At 37.0% G+C, this 21,132-nt stretch overlaps 1 protein-coding gene across 6 annotated transcripts; it reads left to right on the top strand.

The window, feature by feature from the left end:
- Positions 1-303: 303 nt before the first annotated feature.
- Positions 304-21,005, top strand: LOC128030520 (SWI/SNF-related matrix-associated actin-dependent regulator of chromatin subfamily D member 3). 6 transcript variants are annotated; one of them, XM_052618235.1, is made up of 15 exons: positions 304-2,247; positions 6,292-6,479; positions 10,686-10,778; positions 12,663-12,705; positions 13,095-13,127; positions 13,655-13,777; positions 13,873-13,995; positions 14,470-14,565; positions 16,541-16,642; positions 17,999-18,160; positions 18,249-18,346; positions 18,784-18,919; positions 19,041-19,163; positions 19,387-19,488; positions 19,686-21,005. In XM_052618235.1, the coding sequence occupies exons 1-15, from the start codon at positions 2,236-2,238 to the stop codon at positions 19,737-19,739; spliced, it is 1,488 nt and encodes a 495-aa protein (XP_052474195.1). In that variant the 5' UTR covers positions 304-2,235; the 3' UTR covers positions 19,740-21,005. The 6 variants fall into 6 exon arrangements, with proteins under 6 accessions (XP_052474195.1, XP_052474221.1, XP_052474182.1 ...); XM_052618222.1 differs by lacking the exon at positions 304-2,247 and adding an exon at positions 3,553-4,014; XM_052618244.1 differs by lacking the exons at positions 304-2,247; positions 10,686-10,778 and adding an exon at positions 3,555-4,014.
- The last annotated feature ends 127 nt before the right edge of the window (positions 21,006-21,132 follow it).

Below are 21,132 nucleotides of genomic sequence, written 5' to 3'. Positions count from 1 at the left end.
TAAAATGTTTTACCACTGCTCATATGATTATTTTGAGACTGATTTGTCCATTTTTGCAAAACCGCACACAATTAAGTGTGTACTTTAGCCCCCAAAACAGTATTGGACCATAAGGTCTTAAGTGCCATTTAATTATATATATATATATATATTATTTATTTATTTATTTATTTATTTATTTTAGGGGTGTAACGGTATGCAAAAATCACGGTTCAGTACTACCTTGGTTTTAAAGTCACTGTTCAGTTTATTTTTTTTTTTGGTACAGTAAGGGAAAGAAATCAAACATTAAACTGCAGGTTGTTTATTACTATAAACTTTTTTTTTTTTTTTTTACAATTTGTTTACACTTTTTAAAATACTTTTTAATAAAATATATATAAAATAAATAACTGATTACAGTGCAGCATTACCAATCCCAGCTTGTAGGCCTGCTCATATTTAAAAAATATATATAACTTTTCCAAAGTGGAGCATCAAGTTTCAGTCTTTAGACCTGCTCAGCTTTCATTATTGCGTTGGACTGATCGGAATTAAGAGCAAAGGTCGACGGGAGCTGCGTTTCAATTACAATCGTTTTTTGTCCTAGTTGTAGTGATGTTCACACTCACGTGATGCCTTTTGAAAACTTTAGACCGGTGACACGATGGCATATTGCACCTGTCAAACATAAGTCTATTTTGCCGTCAATACTGTTGACGGTGTCCTTTATCAGTAGGCTTTATATTTATGCTCAACATGAAAAATATATATATTTTTGTCGTGAAGACGAGATCCTGGTCTGTCCGCGGTCTCCCTCTATGTTACCTACAAAAGGAGCAGCATGCCAGCGCCGCGTCAGGCACGTTTCTGGTGTGTAAAGACACAGAAAACGCGAAGCAGAAACGCCACGCTCACGCCACGCAGTCAGTGTCTCACCTGCCTTCGAATCAGCTGCAGGGCGGGATTTGCGCTGAACGAGGAGACTTCCGTCACTTAATATGTTAGTTTAGAAACACGAAAATGTACCTATGTTCCGCACACAAAATATTGCATTCGGTCATTCGGTACACACGTGCACCACACTGAAAGCCCTGTACCGAAACGGTCCGGTACGAATACACGTACTGTTACACCCCTAATATCTTATACTACAAAAAAATGGCCCTCAGAATTAACTTAATATTTCTGAGCCCTCTTTCGAATTTCTTTCAACACACTGGTGTCAGAATGTTATGTAATGAATTTCAAGTTAGTTTCCTTTAAGTTGACATTGTGTATAACAGAAAAGTACATGTATATTTCATTGCATTTACATGGACATGACAAGTTCTTGAAAGATAATGTCCTAAAAGAGAAAACAGAAGAGTATCAAAATAAGTGTCTTAATTTCAGAAATTATATATTCTTGTTTAACCATTTTAAACCTTAAGGCCTTTTTTTATGAGTGTGAAATGAATGCATTCATGCACTCTTTATAAATCATGTCGGTTTTAAATCCAAATAGCTTTGAGTCCACTAAAAATGTGTATCTGTGAATGGGGAGATATGTATGCAAATATTCAATATCTGTAAAAGTAGGCATTGTTTCAAATTTAAACTCACTAAAATCATTGTATTTAGGAAAATTTCTCCATTGTTGCAGTGTAAGTTCCCTTACGAAAATTAACCATGGTTTTACTACAAATGAAACCAAAAAACCATGGTTACTATAGTTAAACCATGGTAACCACAAATTAACCATGGTTTTGCTATATTAACCATAGTTTAACCATGGTATATGTAGTAAATCTGTGGTTAAACAAATGGGAGTCAATACACCAAAAAAACATGGGTTACTACAGTTTTACTATAATTAAACCATTGTTATTTTTCGTAAGGGTTTTATCCATCGTGGCAAGTAGCGAAAATGTCCCTTTTAATGAAGTGCGTTTTACGTCAATGCGTTCGAAGTGCACAGATTGCTTTCATTTTTTTGTAGTTTGACGACGTTCCCTTAATCCTTCATTGACTCGATCCCCGGATTCCCCGCGCCTGCGCCCATGCGTCTGCCGCACTCACCGCCGCCAGAGCCTGACTGAAATCACAGACACGGGGCCTTCCTCGCCAGCATCCCTCCATCCAGCTCTAATTCCCAGAGGAGGGGGGAGTAACCGAGAATCTGTCTGGAACAACGAAGAAGTTGCCGGACATCCACCGCGTGTGTTTCAGGGGTTCCGGCTCTTCAGCTGAACTGAGGGTATCAAACTTGCAGCAATGGAAAGAAAGGTAGGAATGCAACGCCATCGCAACGAGTCATTATCCGCTTCAGTCTATACCGCAAATGTGTTTCACCATCTATTATTTCAAAGCGTTACTACTTAGCACGTGAGTCCAATTCATATGTGTATACTAGCTACTGTAATTTTGCTGTTTTTATACATTGATACTAATTAACAATATTATTGGACTGTAAACAATCTTGCGCGCTAGATTGACACCTGTCCACTGAACTATTAATCATGTCATTCAGTTGTTATTTGTAAGGAGTCATCTTTTTTTGCCTCCATAGGACTACACAGTTTTGTATAGCTCAGAAATACAATGTCTGCTTATAATCAACAGTAGTTTGCCTCAAAACTTCTTGCAGCTGCTTTAATATTGATGTAGCCTTTCTTGTAACTTATATGGCACTGCTGATGAACATCCTCGTTGAGCCCAACATCTGCTCTGCATTGTGTCTATGTGCTTTCGGACAGTGTTGTTTGCAATACTGAAGTTTGTAATTCCAGTGGAGGCCTATCCATTCAGCAACACCACATCATATTTGCTCCTTTACCACAAATACTAGGCTAGGCAGTGTGCTTTTCTCAAAAAGAGATTTTATAATGTGTGTAGGACTACAGAAAATGAATGAGCTTTGAAGCTTTTTCTTTTCTTTTTTTTTTCTTTTTTTTCCATGTTGTGCACATTTATAATCAAGCTAATGTTTTTCCAAAACCTGCATTTGCCTACCACCAAGCACCCCCAGCACCCCCTTCACTCTGATTGAATGGGACATTGCCACCCTCCAGTATTAGCTTTTATGGGGGTCCTTAAAGGGGGTTTTCTACCGTTGGAAGATATTTTTCCTCTTCTTTATTTTAATTTTTTTTTTTTTAATTGTGTTTAGCTGGTTCAATCAACTTGAAATGTTTTTTTTTTTTATCAGTATGATGCTTATTATAACAATATACAAATGATAATTATAATAAAAAAATACATATTTCATACATATTTCAATACATATCAAATTCTTCAAAATATGTTCTTTTGTGTTCCACTAACGAAAGAAAGTCAGATTTGGAATGACACAAGGGTGGGTAAAAGATGACAGAATTTTAATTTTGGGGTGAACTATCCCTTTAATTGTTTACTGACAAACTAAGGCATAATCTGAGTGGACCCATTATGGCAGTTCACAGACAACTCTTCAGAATCCTGCCAGTAGAAACATTCCTTCAGAGTTCCCCTAGTGTTAGTCATTCACTATTTACCCGGTTATAATTCTCAGACTTAATAACCAGATGCGAGAGCAAAAGGATCATTTACCGCCACATAACCGCCTATTGGAACAGCACCATGTCTGTGTTTTGATAGTTCTGCTTGCCGTGTTGCTACTTTCAGCAGCATTCCACTACACATTGGTGGTCCAGCGACAGCCCCCTTCACAGACCCCCATCCTTCCCAACCCACAGTCTGTGAGGGAAGCTATACTAGAACAGAGAGAGAGAGAGAGAGAGAGAGAGAGAGAGACTTTACTCTGGCCACACACTGACATGCTTTAAAAAGAGAGAGAGTGGAGAAAAGAAACGTCAGAGTGCAGAGAAGGAGGGAGGGTGCACTCTCTTTTGGAGGAGAGGGAAAGTGAGGCAAGCATACAGAGGCAGAGGTACCCGGGAAATAGAGGGAACAAAAGAGAGACTGGGGGTTTTATAAATGGACATGGAGGATTCTGCCGGAGGAGCTCGTAAAGCCACCAAGAGTAAACTGTTTGAGTTTCTCGTCCATGGAGTGGTGAGTGAGAGAGCGAGCGTGTTTGTTTGTGCATGTGGAAGCATGTAAATTGCTCTGCTCATGGGAAAAATAAGATGCAGCGGGTGTTATCCGTTCATTTCTATATGATTTAAAAAATAGGAACTGCTGCATAGGAGAAAGGGTGAAAGGTTTTTGTCTTTAACATATGGAGGAAGATAAGGAAAGAGAAACTCCGGTAGGATGAGAGATACTTGTATTTTGAGGGACGAGCACTAGTATGAAACAGAGGATGCTCTTTTAGTGTGTGTGCAGGCAGAGGAGGGTGTATAGCAGGAGCACCCTAAGGGAAGATCACACATAAAAAAAATCTTGCTGTGGTGTTTTATCCAGCCGTGAACATGTATTGGAAGCAAGGTTGATTGTATGTGTTTCGGGTTGTTTATTTAACTGCATAAAAATGAAACGTTCATGGCCACTTTTGAGAACTTTTGGGGGTTGTACAACTATTTTGAGGCTGCTTTCTAATGCTATTTGATATCAGATCAAATAGATCAGATCAGTTAAATAGATTTTCATTATTTAATAGGTTGTACTAAAGCCATGTCCTTAAGCCATGTGGTGATGGTTAAATCTCAAAACCCTCTGACTTTTTTCCTCTATTGATAAAGATTTGCATTGTGATTGATTTGGGAATAATAATATTGGTATCTACAAAAATATTTCTTGTATTGGTATCTCAGAACCGATGTAGTATACGTCTGGCACAGCAGTATTGAGAAAGTGTTGAGAAATGTATCCTGTGTGATGGTCCAGTGCTGCGGCCTCCTCCTGTGCCCTGAACACCTCCAAAGCAACCTTGAGAGCCAGCGATTGGCAGAGACCTGCACCAGTTCCCACAGCGTCCACATGTTCACATCCCACTGCCTCCTCACTCAGATGTTCTGAGATTGGACCTGGCTTGGACACCTCTGGAGCTTGGCCTACTTTGGGAAGCGATGCTCAGGTCGTGAGGGTCACAGCACCATACGGGAGCATCTCTGGCGGAGATCTACTGTACCCACACTGTAGGCAGGACTGTAGCTGGGGACTTTGGCTCACATTCTGGATGTTTCCACAACTTTGGTGCACATCCAGAGAGTCACAGGGACTTTGTGACTCTGACATTATGAGTCATGAACAACAGACCTCAAATCTCCTCTGCAGGACACTAACTGCATTGAGAAATAATAACAGGACAAAAACCTAAAGTGGAACACTTTACAGTGTAAACCAATTTTTTTAACATTAATAAATGCTTTAGGTGTTGTGAACTGAATATTAACAACATTTTAAACAGTGTTTATTGATAGATTTTAAAATTTATAAATATGTTTCTGTCAATTAATATTTTTTATCAATATATTAAATTATGAAATATAATGTGTATGGATATGCAGAAATGTAAATGTATTTGTATGTATAAATAATAAATGCTGTAAAATTATTGTTTATATTTTGTTTTAGCTATTGCAATAACTACTGTTGATGAATTGATATTGCTATATTCAATGTAAAAAAATATTCTATTCAATTTATTTATATATCACTTTTCATATTCACATTTATTAATCTGTTAATGTTAATTTACACATATGTTGACTAATATTTGTATCATTAAATTATTTATTAAATAAATTATTTATTAAAATAAAATTCTGTTACTGAATATACTTTGTAAAATGTATGTAAAAATGAAAAAAAAAAATGAATGTATTTGTTTGTGCGTGTAACCTAGATAATAACCTAGAATGATAATAATAATAATAAAAAAATCAGTTCCATTCAGTGTTATTCATATAGCTGTTTCACTATAAAAATCAGTCCAGAATTATATTGAGGAATGAAATTCCCCCCAAAACACAATGTATGTGGACTAGATGAATTGAGATGTTATTTAACAACACAGTTTGCACAGTTGTCATTTAGACTGCATTAGGCTGACTTACCCAGCACCTCTGTGTTTTGGAAGAGGGCGAGCAGCTGTCGTTTCTGAAGTGACAGACACAGGTGCGAGAGGCCCTGGCCTAATTCTGCTTCAGATACTGGAGGAGGAGCTCATAACGGCACCCTATAGTGCCTTTGCTCAAAAGTGTCTTTGTGCATTATGTCAGCTTTCTGTAATTGATTTAAAAGCTACAACTTTGATGAATATGCATATACAAAACTTTCATATGTATTGTGTGTCAGACAGATAACATCGTATAACATGTCAAATGAGTTCAACACAGAAATGTGTTGGTATCTGAATTTTAGTCTAAATATTTTTAATCTCCACAGCGTCCAGGGATGACCTCAGGGCCACGGATGCCCCATCAAGGCGCTCCCATGGGGCCTCCTGGTCCTCCATATGGGGGAACACCACCAATTCGTGCAGGGATGCCTAACTCAGCACTAGACCCCAATCGAAAACGTCCTGCCCCCACCCCGCCAGTGCAACCTCCCCCTGTCCCGAACCGTCCCAGAAAGTAAGTAGCACATTCTCTGCACACAACTGATGAGAAAAAATAAACATGTATTCCAAGAGCCTTTCATGTTGGCAAACTGGGCTTTTGATGCACTTTGTATGCCTGAATGAAATTTTATTAAGGTTTGTAGTCTTTTTGCCAGCAAACTCTTGCCAAGTATAGCGCTCTCTAGTGACTGAAACATCTTATGTTTGGCTAGTGCAGGTGCTCTATCTTTAGACAGCAAAAGTTTGATCCCTGTTGAATGCCAAAATACTTCTAGGAGCATATTAATAGCACACCATAAGTAATCACTTAGGCACAGCTATTGCCTTTCACAAGAGAGTATCACTGTGCCCTTACTACAGAAGTGTAGAAGACTTGAAGGGAGCTGAATTTCTGCAGGGCATTAGTGTCTCATACTGTATGTGTTCATTTTGGTACAGCCTGTACTTGGAAGTATAACTGGCACTTGATTCTCAGAACTGGATTATTAGCTTGACTTTAAAACCTGTTTATAGCTATTGATGTAGCTGCTAAGACCTAGTGTCAGATATTGAATCTTTTTCGATTCACATTGCTGTCTGTGTGGCATGTGTTTCCAAAACATTGTACATACACATCAGGATCATGTGATCATAAATTGCAAAATTTTGTACTTAAAGTTACGATTGCACGATCGACTTTGCTAACAGCCTTGCGGAAAGGACCTTCACGAAGGGATTCCATTGATCTTTTTCATTTGAAACAACCCTGTTAAAAGCATTCCCTTACCAAGGGCGTGAAAGTGATGTTTGGAATTTGCTGTTAGTTTTTTCAGGTCTTGTCGTTTGCACTGTATTTGTCCTTGCATTTTCATTTCGACTGTATATGCATGTAAGAGTGTCAGTTGTGATTACTGAGAGGCAGCTTACTGAATTCAACAGATCTTGCTAGAAAATTCTAATTGTTTAACAAATGTTGTTTAACAAAACTGGATTATCAAAATTCAAAACATTTATCCCAGTACATTCTTGGCCAGAAATTCATCATCTTGCAATACAGCTTGATGCACAGATATTAACATTTTGCCCGCTGTAAATAAACCAATAATTATTTTTGTGTCATGGCAAATAACCAATAAATGGCCCTTATTAAATCTAATCTATACTATTTTGTCTACATAAAAAAATATAACATTTAATGAGTTTAGGCATTTACATTGTTATTTTGCAGACGTTTTTATCCAAAGCGACTTACAATTGGGGGATAAGCGATTCTTTTTTAAGAGGAAAACAGACACAGGAAGTGCATGCAATACCAAGTTTTAGACATTGTTCAAATAAGTTCAAGCTAGAAAAGAAGAAAGGTTTTTTTTTTCAGATGAAGTAAAGTAGCATAGAAAGATAATGAGTTTTCAGCTGTCGCTTGAAAATTGTCAGGGATTCAGCATTCCGGATAGGGGTGGGAAGATCATTCCACCAGCCAGGAATGATGAACGAGAATGTTCTGGAAAGTCACTCACTAGCGAATTCCAGACTTCTGGAGGGGATGTAGATTTGTAATAGTGAGTGGAAGTAGATGGGTGCTGAGCCTGTGGCTGTTCTATATTCAAGCATATCAAAGCACCTTGATGCAGGCTGCAACAGGTAGCCAGTGCAAGGAGATAAAGAGAGATGTAACATGGGCTCTTTTTGGTTCGTTAAAGACCAGTCATGCCACTGAATTCTGAATCATTTGTAGAAGTTTGATTGTGCTTGATGGAAGTCCAGCCAGAAGAACATTGCAGTAGTCCAGCCTAAAAATGACAGCATGCTCTGTTAGAAAGGGCCGGATCTTTCTGATATTGTGCAATGAAAACCTGCAAGATTGAGCAGTCTTTGCAATGTGTTCTTTGAAGGTCAGCTGGTCACCAAAGATTACACCAAGATTTCTTACCGAAGTTGATGGGGCAGTTTAAGAAAAACCTAGCTGGATGGTAAAATCATGCTGTAGATTTGGAGTGGCAGGGAAGACAAGAAGCTCAGTCTTTGCCAGGTTTAGCGGTAAATGATATTCTTTCATCCATGCCGAGATGTCCACCAGGCAGCATGAGATCCATGCAGCTACCGTTTGATCGTCTGGTTATAATAAAAGATAGAGCTGTGTATTATCAGCATAGCAATGGTAGGAGAAGCCATGTACCTGTATGATGGGACCCAGTGATGTCATGTATAATGAGAAGAGGAGGGGTCCAAGGACTGATCCCTGAAGAACCCCATTGAAAAGTTTATGTGTTTTGGTTTCCTCCCCTCCCCGAGCCACCGTGAAAGACCAGTAAGATAGGATTCAAACCAGCAAAGTGGAATCCCTGTGATGCCCAGTTATGAGAGGGCAGACAGAAGGATCTGATGATTGACAGTGTCAAAAGCAGCAGATAGATCCAGCAGAATAAGAACTGATGATTTGGAATCAGCTTTTGCAATCTGCAGGGCTTCCGTGACTGACAGTAGCACAGTCTCCGTTGAATGGCCACTCCTGAAACCTGACTGGTTAGCGTCCAGTTTGTTGTTCTGTTAAAGAAACAATGAAATACCTGGTTGAAAACAACTCTTTCAAGGGTTTTTGCTATGAATGGAAGGAGAGGGACAGGTCTGTAGCTATCTGCAAGAGAAGTGTTTAATGTAGGTTTTTTGAGCAGTGGGGTTACCAGAGTCTGCTTGTAAGCCTGTGAGGAGAGACGTGTTGATGATGTTGTTTGAGTGCTGGTAAAAGTGTAGGAGAGATTGCTTGGAGGAGGTGTGAGGGGATTGGGTCTAGAGGGCATGTTGTAGGATGGCTGGAGAGGAGAAGTTTTGATACTTCTGTCTCAGTGAGGGGACCGAAGGAGAAGATGGGAGTTTTAGCAGTGGGTGTGGTTAGTTTGAAGTCCTGTGTCTGTAAAGAATGTGGTGAAATCATCAGCTGTTATAGAAGTGGTGGGAGGTGGTGGAGGGGCATAGAGTGTGGTGGAAGTATGAAGATTTTGCAGTATGGACTTCATACTCTGTAGGAATGATGGGAGGGGAAAGAGAGTGACGGTTTAATCTAAAAGTAACAGGGATGGGATACAGGTTTGCAACATTGCATAGAGCGTTTTCCAGAGACAACAGGAATGGTTTGGAAACACATGATAGAGGTGAAAAAGAGAGGACAGAAAGGCAAATAATTGAGTAAAAGGAAAATAATAAATAGTACTTAAGTGTGTTGCCTGTTTCGTTGCTTGGTGAAGTTATGCAGGTAAAGTCACAGGTCTTTACATTTGTTGGTCTTCTCACAAGGGGGCTGAACGCTTCTGCTGATGCTTCCGCGTCAGTGTACAGACATATAAATACACAGTCTAAGACACTAAAGTGAAAACAGTGAAAATGTGACTGCCTTCTAATTAGCACAGGCAATAGCCTACAGCAGGTAAATTCCTTCAAATCGAACCTACAGTTCACACTTAAATGCAGGAAGGGAGCAATGCAAATTACACAGTAAGTACAATCTAAAATGCAAACACCAACGAAAATACACCGTAGAAATAGGCAGAAAACGAAATATTCCTTCCTATCAGTAAATAATAATGCGAACAGCAGATCTATTAACAAATATTATGCAAAACACTCACGCATCAAAACATTATAGTGTACAGAATGAAAAAACACATTTTGAGATTAGGATGAAAATGACTATTATTAAATTATTAGTGTTTTTGCAGAATTCATTTAAGTGAACATTATATGACTATAAAAGCCATTTAAATGTAGGCTGAATTTGTTTGTTCAAAATACTGTAAAAACGGTAATGTTTTAAAATACTATTAGAATTTAAAACATCCAGTTTATATATAAAATGTAATTTATTCCTGTGATGCAAAGCCAGTCTTCAGTGTCACATGATCCTTCAGAATCATTCTAATATGCTGATTTGGTGGTCAAAAACACTTCCTATTAATTTCAATGGTGAAAACAGATTTGTTGCTTTATATTTTTTGTAGAAAATATGATAGATTTTTTAGGATCCTTTGATTAACTTACTGTCATAAGTTCATAATAAAATTATTAATTTCTTACAAATATTTTATGAAATCTTAATGACCCCAAACCTTTAAAGATTAGTGTATATACGTATTTTACATATTGTATACAGATATTGCCTATATATACCTATGTGTGTACAATATCGGCTGTTACTGAAAAATTCTGTTTAAGTAACTAACTAGAGACACCCCAAATCAACCTATAGGAAACCACTTGGATTTCCAGCAACAAATGAGATATCTGCAAGACAGATGGACATGAGAGACGCCCAATCAGATCCTTCAATTGGATGCTTCAAGTAGGCTATTTATTCTGCTGCATGTTAGTTTGACATTTTGTGATGTCCCTGCCTGATTGGTTTGTTCCTGTTTCAGCTTCAAACTTGACTAAAGCATATTTCCCCAAATGCATGTGTGCACTTAAGGTAACAGATTAAAGTAAAGTAAAAACAAAATTACATTAACTAACTGAACACAATAGTCAACATGCTCTGAGAATGAATGTCCTGTTTCAGTGCATGTGAAGTAGAACATGCGGTTGCAGTCAGTTACCCTTCTGTCATGCCGTTTGTGTTAATTCAGAATGTTTTCTCTTTTATAGTTGACCTATGTTCAGTAAACGCTCATTTCATTCACCTGAATGCATTGATTATTCATTTTAGATCATGAATACGTGACTAGTGTCGATGCATTCACTCTCACACCCCCACCCATCTCAGTCTCTGTTTCTCAGCTTCTCCCGGAGGAGCAGTGTGGCTTAGGGTGGACGAGTCGGACCATGAGAAAGTTTATACTCCAGAGGGGGTGTGGATGTGAATGGGGACAGACATTTCCTGCTCCGGACCTGAGGAGCTCTCGGTGTCCATTGGAGTGTGGCATGTTTGTCTGTGGAAAAGCTTTTCTGCACTAACGAAATATATGCATCATGTTTGGGGCTAAAAGAGAAATGAGAAATGAGGAACATCTTTCAGAGAACAGCAGTTGGATGCAACTCAATTTTTGTGGTCCAAACTGATGCTGAGAATGACATTTTAGAAGTCTGTATTTTCACACATATGGACTGCAAAGATTCGCAATGATCTGTTTTGCACAAATGTTATGGACCGCACAAACAGAGGATGTTCTTGTTGATCAGCACTGTTTTTTAATTCTGCACTGTAAAAAAACAAACAAACAAAAAATGTATGAATAAAAAAAGGCAGCTGTGGTTGCCAGATATTTGCCTTAAAAAAATATGGTGACAATGATTCCAGTGTTACAGGCTAGTCATATTGTTACCTGTATATTTGACAATGTAAAACTGTATGTTTCATTAAGTGATAATGTTTAAAAACATAGCTATTTTAACCATTAAATCTGCATTTTACCATAAAATGTACTGGTAACCACCATGATAAAAGTTGTAAAACAGAGAGCCACAAGGCCAAAACAGTGTACGGTGTCATACGAACAAAGACAAAATGCAACGCATACATAATTCAATAAACGTTGTAATATACGTCTTCATTAAATAACACGAATCGCCCTAATTTTGGACAATTAAAAAAATCTATATAATTTTATGTGTCACGCAGAAACCTCTTGTAATGTCCTCTTACTTTTTTTTCACTGTAAATTATGTAGTAATTTATAGTTTTTACTTCCAAAAAAGCAAAAAAACTTGACAGTCCTTTATAGTAAAAGTATGTAAAATACTACATTAAGCAAATTTTCAATGTATATTGTTAATTAACTTAGTTAGTAACCATTTTTTTATAGTAGCATTTTTACTGTCCCCCTTCATAAAAATGACAAACAATTTTACAATATGTTAACTATGGCTTGCAGTTTGATTGCAAGAATGTGTCCTGTGTGAACAGCCCTTTACAATAACTGAGACAGCCAGATGTTAAAGCAACAAGGCAACTCTCCTAGACATACAGCCACAAAACGTGCAAAAAATGTATATTTACGCATTCATAATCATGATTAAGTGTGATTTTCAACCTTTTTTTTTTATATTTTCTCGCTCTTATACTCTCTCTCTGATCACACACACACACACACACACAGCTGGAAAAACGTCTGGATGGGTCCCAGCTATTCAGCAGATGTATCTGCTATCAGTCACCATAGTAACATGCTTTCCCTCTCTCTCTTTCTCTTTCTTTCTTTCTTTCTCTCTGTTTTCCCCCCATTCATAGTGCCAAGAGAAGAAAAATGGCAGACAAGATTCTCCCTCAGAGGGTGAGGTCCATCACAGTGGCTTTTATCTATTTGTCGGTGTGTGTTTGTTTATTCATGTCAGAATTTTCAGTGCCAAGAGTGATCACACGGTACAGGTAATTATGCTGGTTTTGGGATTGACAAGAGGGGTCCAAATTGTCACAGAGACTGCTCTTGTGAAATGTTTTCTTTCTCTCTGTGGAAAAGGGTTTGATTCTGAAGGAATGTGATGGTGATGTGATGATCTGCATAGAGAAGTGGGATAAGTGCAGGCACACGACTAATTTGGTCAAATGTTTCCATTGGGATGTGCTATAGTAATATACCACAATAGCAGGCACTAGAGAGGATGTGGGTTCTTGAAATTGCTAATCCTCCCAAAGTCTTTATTGGGTTTTTTTTTTTTACAGGCAAACCAAAAAGAGTTAATTCGTTATGACAAGGTTTGTAAAATGCTGGAGGTCACATGGGAAGGAGAGAATGATGCAACACTGTGAAAATCAGGAGAGCATCAGGTTACGATTTTGCAAGGAAATACATGATTGGTTTCAGTGACAAAAACGAGAATCAGAATCTAAAACAGACATTGACTTAGTAAAGTAGACAATGCCTGGTGAAATATTCAATCATTTTGCAAGGACTAATTGACTAATTGGTTTGGTTGCAATATCGGCCTACACTGTCTACATTTACCAATATTTTAGGCCCATATTACAACAAAGTATATCTTTAATTGTCAGAATATGAATAATTACTGTTTTCATAATGGAGTTTTACCTTTCATATTATCATCATAAGGTAAAAAAAAAAGATTATATTAAATATGGGTTCACTTGCATTGTGGATAAAAATGGTTTGTAACGACAACTATGTGTTTTAGGAAGTGGTTTTCACCTGAATGATGAATGATGCCTTTAATTGTTCCTAGACCTGATTGCAGAATTACTTGTACACAATGCCTTTTCATTAGATCCGGGAACTGGTGCCAGAGTCCCAGGCGTACATGGACCTCCTGGCTTTTGAGCGCAAACTTGACCAAACCATTATGAGGAAGAGGGTGGATATACAAGAAGCCCTCAAAAGACCAATGAAGGTATGTTATTGCTGTTAGAGTATCATTTTCAGTGAGAAATAATTAGCAATAAAATGAAAATGTGGGTAAAGCTCGAACTCTCTCTTCTCTTAAAGCAAAAGCGTAAACTACGACTGTACATTTCAAACACTTTCAACCCTGCCAAACTTGACGCAGAGGACTCTGAGGGCAGCATTGCATCCTGGGAGCTGCGTGTAGAGGGCAAATTGTTGGATGATGTAAGCACCAAGTTTGCATTAATGATCTTACCATCTGTTCTGTAGTGCAGCATTGAATTAATTTGCCATGACCATTGTTATTATATTATATGATTATGTTCAACTTAGATTATTAAAATTAGCAAATGTAATAATTTCATTGCGTGCAATCAGTTGACATTTGTTTAATGGAAGTTTATTTAATGCATGATTCATTACGATTGATCATAACTGAATCCAACTTGGTCCTCTTTTCACTGCATCTAGCAGATGTAACAAAATGTATTCAGGTTGGTAGGCTAGAACAAACCCATTCAAATTAAATTTTTTTCTCTTTAAAATGCGTAAATTAATTGCATAGAACAATTTAATTAAGCTAACTGAATGTTTTTATTTTTTTATGTACTATTCTGCCAATGCTAATGTTTGTTTGGCTTCATTCAGTTTGCAAACCTCCTTTTTTAAGCTTTGTCTTTTATTCCTTGTGCACTTTAGCCTGGAAAACAAAAGAGGAAGTTTTCGTCTTTCTTTAAGAGTCTTGTTATTGAGCTGGATAAGGATCTGTATGGCCCTGACAACCACTTAGTGGAGGTAAGCATTAACTCACTCAACATACAGCAATAAAAAACATCGCTAAACCATATTCGATATTCATTCTTTACAAAAGTTGGAAGCAATTAATATGCGTGAATCTCAAGAGTCGTCTTTGCATTTCAAACAATGTTGAGGACAGTCATACAGGGTGAAGTTATATTGCATTAAACTACATGTCCTCAAGAATCACTTTGGCCTCTACTGTGTGGAACTTTATAGAAAAGTCAATGTCATAATGAAAAGTTCAGTTAACCATACTTCAAGTTAGACATCTTTGTGGTCTCCATAGTAACATGTTACATAAGGAAGTTGCCCATGACACTGTGGAGTGATGACAGTGCAGCCAGCACAGAGCTTTGGGCAGCATTAATGGGAGAAAAGAAACGGATTTCTCAAGACAAACACTTATAAAACCTTTCACAGCACCCTGAACTGAGAGTCTTTGTATTCAGAGAATGCATTTTACTCTTTTAGTGGAGGAGCCATTGTGCACAGGTGCTATTCACACACTAAGGCATTTACTTTACACAAGGGAGCCTTCCCAGCTGCCGCGCACGCTTAATATTTATGCACTTTGTTAGGGACATGAAATATTGGGAATGCAGATAGACACAAGTGGGCTGCAGCTCTCAAGGAGTGACCCTTGGAACTAGCTGAACGCGCCGCATTTGGTTTATTCATTCAGCAGCTCTTTAAATTGTCCTTGGGGTCTGTAGGTTTTCTTCACAACACACACCAGATTGAGGCGTGTGATAAAAAGAGTAATTTACCTGCCGAGAAAGATGGCATTGAAAAAACCCTCCAATGTCAAGCCAAGCTAATTGAGTTGAGCTGTGAGTCATTGGCATTATGTTGTCTCTTTAAAATAGTGTGATGGTTTAGAGAAAATCCAAGTGAGTTCGCATAAAGAGCCTAATCATTTTATTCATTCACATTTGAACGCATCTCCCATGCATAAACGGCACATAAGCAGTCCATAGTTAATATAGACTTGTTTTCTTTTTTTTTAAGATTTGACTGCCTCCTACAATAGCTAAAAGAGAATTTACGGGCAAGTTATTTCACTAGTGTAATATTGTCACTCATATTTAGAGTGAAAAAAAAAGTGACATGACCCATACCCAGTATCTGTACTCTGCATTTAACCCATCCAAAGCACACACACACACACACACACTGTGAACACACACTCAGAGCAGTGGGCAGCCATTTATGCTGTGGCGCCTGGGGAGCAGTTGGGGGTTCGGTGCCTTGCTCAAATCGTGGTATTGTCGACCCGAGACTCGAATCCACAACCCTAGGGTTAGGAGTCAAACTCTCTAACCACTAGGCCACGATATCCCCTGTTAGAGAATAACAACAAAGATGAAAACTATAATGCTAAAGATGTGGTTTTAAAAACTGTTCTAAATTTAAATGAATAGCGCAACTGTAGTGTTAATGGCACTGAGGAACAATATCATTGTAATATTTTTTTTCAGCCGATAAACCATAAATCAGAATTTATCCTGCTTCAAAGAGCTTGAGCATTTAAATAAGCATACAGCAAAGCTGCAGTGCTTGCTTAGAATGAAATTGTTATTTTGCATCGGTGTGGGCACTAATATAGTTATCATTATAGTTGTCTTTACATTAAAGTAGACCTTTACATTAAATAAAGGACCCAACATTATCTAGGAACCAGAATATCATAGAGACTTGGAAAGTGACTACCTGAAAACAAGCCAGAATAGTCTTAGCAACCAACTAGTAAATGCATAGCAACCTGCTAAAAAACACTCTTAACACCATAGCAACACTCTAACAACCACTACTAAACATCTTAGCAACTGCCTGCCCTGACAAACAACTCTCGACACAGACAAACACTCCTCAGATTTTCTTCAGAATACATCAAAATCTGGTTTGAAATAGCTGCAGTTTTGTATTATCTGCCTGGTGTTTAGGCTGAGTTTGTGTTTGATCCTAACAGTGGCACCGCACTCCGACGACCCAGGAGACCGACGGCTTCCAGGTGAAGAGACCTGGCGATGTGAATGTGCGCTGTACCCTCTTACTCATGCTGGATTACCAGGTGCGTGCAGGAATGCTGGATTATAATTAAAGATTACGTCTGATGGATTACCAGTGGACAGTTTCTATGCTGTAGGTTTATGGGCTTGACATTAAACTCTTTATATGATATTGATAACTATGTAAAAAATTGACTATGGGCTCTTAAAGTCTGATACTATGGGCACTGAAAATCTGAGATTCAAAATCCAATCTAGACCTAGAAATAAAGTTTTACTTTAAGAGATTTTTTTTTTTTAACAATTAAGTTAGGAGCTAAATAAAATGTATTGCATTAATTATTGTACAAAGTGTATACCACCAGGTAAATGTGTTGAGAATTTGAAATGGCCAATTAGAAATTCATCTACATAATGATAGCTTTAGATTAACTGTCTTGGAAAGCAGTATAATTAAAAGCTATAGTCAAGTCATTCATCTCTAAAAGTTTGATTGCCCTTCTCTGTTCACCAAAGTAGCTATAGCTCTTTACTAAATGACTCTTAATTACAGTAGTTTTCACTTTTCTAACTACAACCTGGTGGGAAGAGGCTTGATTTGTCAGAACACTAAACCTTTGTCTCTTTTTCTACATTTTAATTTCCATTGTTTAAAAACAGTGAAACACATTTGCAGTTGTGTAGTTGACATGAAATTCCAAGTAGATTTAGCAGTATCCAGATAAACGACATGCTATATGACTACATGATCTAGAAATAGTAAAATAAAAAAGTTTGATTTTGTGTGATTAAATTGAAGTCATATTTGTAAAAATGAATTAATCACACCAGAGAAGCACTTAAATAAATTAGCAAAGGCTTAAAAATAGTGATAAATACTGTGGAAGAAATGGTGACCATTTACAGGTGCTAAGATGTACACTTTATTCTGTTACTCTGCCGTTCAAAAGTGTGTACAGTGTGCTCTCTATTTTATATGTTTTCAACTGTAATTTATTCCTGTAATGGTGAAGCTGAATTTTCGGCATCCATTACTCAAGTCTTCGGAAATCATTCTGATTTGGTGCTCAAGAAACATTTTGTATTATTATCAAAGTTACTTTTTCTATATTCTATATTTTCTATAATATTATTGAAAATTCAAAAGGAATGCATTTCTTTTCTGAAATTCTAAATGTATTTACTGTTAATTTAATTCATTCTTTTTGAATATAAGTAAGTAATAAGGTCTTAATGATGCCAGATTTTAAAATGCTAGTGTAAAGTTTTAACTAAAACCCTTGCTGTTGACATGGTATGTCAACTATTCAAGTACACTGAATGTAAATTGAAGTAGTGTAATGTACAAAATATGTGAATATTTGATAAAGGTACAGTTCTTTTGGAATGTGTTTATTTCATGTGTTTATTTGTTTCAGCCTCCTCAGTTTAAGTTGGATCCTCGCCTTGCACGTCTCCTTGGCATCCACACTCAGACCCGCTCCTGCATCATCCAGGCTTTATGGCAGTACGTCAAGACCAACAAGCTGCAGGATCCTCATGAGAAGGAGTACATCAACTGTGATAAATATTTCCAGCAGGTTCTGCCATACTTCTGTCATATAAAATGCTTTCTTCATTTTGGTGTCAACATTTTGCCTGATAGCCAACTCATTTTTTTCCTCTCAGATCTTTGACTGTCCTCGTCTGAAGTTTTGTGAGATCCCCCAGCGACTAACTAACCTTCTGCTGCCGCCTGATCCTATTGTGATCAATCATGTTATCAGGTGAGTGGTCATCAGTTCAGAAGGTTTCTCCATTTATTGGATCCTCAGACTTAAAATAATTTAATCTATAGCAGTTTTAAGTCCTTTGACACGAATGCACCTTTAAGGGCCTGTTTTTGTTTACAATTTAAAGGGATAATTCACCCAAAAATGTCAATTTTGTGATTTACTCACCCCCATATAATTCCAAACCTGTATAATATAACTTTTGTATGTGATACTGTACACATAAATAGTATTGTTTAAAGATTATTTGAATTGATTCCTAGCTTGATGCTCCAAAAGCATTATAGGTTATCATGTATTATTGTGTTTTACACTGAAAATACAACTGCATATAGTTTTACAATGGTATGAGGGTGTGTAACTAAGGAGAGAATTTATACTTTCAGATAATCTGTTGTTTTAAATGCCTTTTTCAATTTGAATTTTATCAGCGTGGATCCAAATGACCAGAAGAAGACAGCATGCTATGACATAGATGTTGAAGTTGATGATCCTCTTAAGAGTCAGATGAATGGATTCCTGCTGTCCACAGCCAATCAGCAAGAAATTGCATCGCTGGACAACAAGGTCAGAAAAGAGCCATCCTCGACAAGAATTATTGAATGTCTAGATGCTGTTTTATTTAACTTAACATAAATTCAATGCATAAATATTAAGTTCTGGTTGTACATTTTCATTTATTCTTTAGATCCATGAAACTATCGAGTCCATCAACCAACTGAAGATCCAAAGAGATTTTATGCTTAGCTTCTCAAGGGACCCCAAGGGCTACATCCAGGACTGGATCTGCTCCCAGAACCGGGACCTTAAGGTGAATGTGAATTATGTGTACCACTCAAAATCATAGTCATATACAGTATTATTATATCAAATATTCAATCATTTTGCACTCTTAATGTATGTCAAAATAAGCTTTAAACACACACAAAAAAAAATTTAAACTGTGTCTCTACCTAGTGGTTGAAAGGATGTAACTGCTAATTGAAAAACTGTCTTTCTGCTGTTTTGAACTGGTCTGGATTTTCTGCTTACAGCTGATGACAGACACAGTAGGAAATCCAGAGGAAGAGAGAAGAGCAGAGTTTTATAACCAGCCCTGGTCTCAGGAAGCTGTTAGCCGCTATTTCTATTGCAAGGTGAGGGGTACAAGCAAATTAATCGTGTTAGCCACAAACGTTTGGGGCCAGTATGAATTATTTGAAATGCATACTTTTATTCAGCAAGGATGCATTAAACTGTTTGAAAGGGGCAATAATTTTCATGTTCGAATCAAAAGTTGTCATTACAGATGTTCTGTTTTTTTACAAATGTATGCTTCTTTGCTTTTATGTAGATTCAGCAACGAAGACAGGAGCTTGAACAAGCTTTGGCAGTGCGAAACACCTAAAATAGCCCAGTTTCAAAAATATCTCAGTTTCAAGAATAAGTTGACAACTAATTTGCTCTACCTGTGGCTTGGTCACTTTTATTCTGGTGATATCCACACTGGGCAGTTTTCCATGGACATGAAAGGATTAGACCCCTTCTCAGAATGAGATTTGGACTGATTTTTTAACCAATGAGGGTCAGTGAAAGTGTTATTGTACTCTTATTTAATGTATTTTTACTGTACAGTTGAATGTATAACCTCACAGTACAATGAATTTTAAAAAGTGGCTTGGAAATGCCACTTTCACACTGATAACACAAATACAGCAGCTATCTTAATTGTTTTTACTTCAGTTTTCTTTTTATGCACGTATGCTGATACACTGTGTGTCTTCTCACTTGGAAAGGTAGAACATGAAAACAATTTTATAATGCCTGGGAATTTTTTTAAACATTAATGACATGCTAAATGTTAGTATGTAAGTATAGATTTGGAATCTGTCCAATTTTCTGTACATTTTCTTTCAACACATTCTGCTTTCAGCGTTCTCCTTTGTTTGTCTTTCTTTAAATCTGCACTGTGCTAAAAATATCATGAAGAAATCCACTGGATGAAAATCAGCCAACTTTATTTGCAATAAGTCACATTTATTGTCTTAATTTTAATATGTTAAAGAAAATTCTTGCTACAATAAGGTAAATCTTTCTGATTTGTGAACACTTGTGTTAACACTATTTTTTGTCTATTGTTAAAAACTACAAAATGATTTCTCATAAGCAGTGTTTATAAATGATGTTTGAAAGCATCTTCAACTTTAGAGGCTTTAAATGCCAGTAAAACAAAATATGTTCTAAATATATTGTGAGTTGATAAATACAATAATGCATGTTGCATGTGAATATTTTCGTGTTTTTATTTTTATGAGTTTCATTTTTAGCATGATTCTGAAATGTTTTGAATCTTTGTTGCCTTATTAAATCATTGATATGCACAGGAAGCGTTAACCAAAGGTTAAGTACGATTATATCATCTTTGTGAATGCCAATAAATTACTTAATTTTACTGAATATTCCATCACACATGTTGATGGCATTTGTATACCTGTGACCTGAGATGTGCTTGATGCACAAGTGTAACAGATGAGAACTGTCTCATGAATGTTGACCCTTTACATTTTTTACAAGACATTCTTACTGTGTTATGGATTTTATTTAAATAAGTACAGTGCGTCTGTTATGGACATTTTTAACAAGATTAATAAAATAAATACAAATTCATGATCAATATCGTCGTTCATACAGTTCACCAAACAAGTCTGGAATTATTAATTAATAAATTAAACTCATTCGCTTTATACATTGAAAAGGTGTAATTCTCTCCACACGAAAAAATAATGAGTAAAATGTGATAG

The sequence above is a fragment of the Carassius gibelio genome, chromosome A2, assembly GCF_023724105.1.
Source record: "Carassius gibelio isolate Cgi1373 ecotype wild population from Czech Republic chromosome A2, carGib1.2-hapl.c, whole genome shotgun sequence".
In the NCBI taxonomy this organism is placed as follows: domain Eukaryota; kingdom Metazoa; phylum Chordata; class Actinopteri; order Cypriniformes; family Cyprinidae; genus Carassius; species Carassius gibelio.
The sequence above is the reverse complement of the archived record's forward strand: the minus strand, read 5'-3'. Positions and strand labels throughout refer to the sequence as shown.

Bases quoted from the DNA above. Each gene is read 5' to 3' on its own strand.
- LOC128030520 (XM_052618222.1), top strand. From the start codon at position 3,937: ATGGACATGGAGGATTCTGCCGGAGGAGCTCGTAAAGCCACCAAGAGT. The intron at 12,706-13,094 runs GTGAGGTCCATC...TTTTTTTTACAG, and splicing joins ACAAGATTCTCCCTCAGAGG to GCAAACCAAAAAGAGTTAAT. The intron at 13,128-13,654 runs GTTTGTAAAATG...CCTTTTCATTAG, and splicing joins AGTTAATTCGTTATGACAAG to ATCCGGGAACTGGTGCCAGA.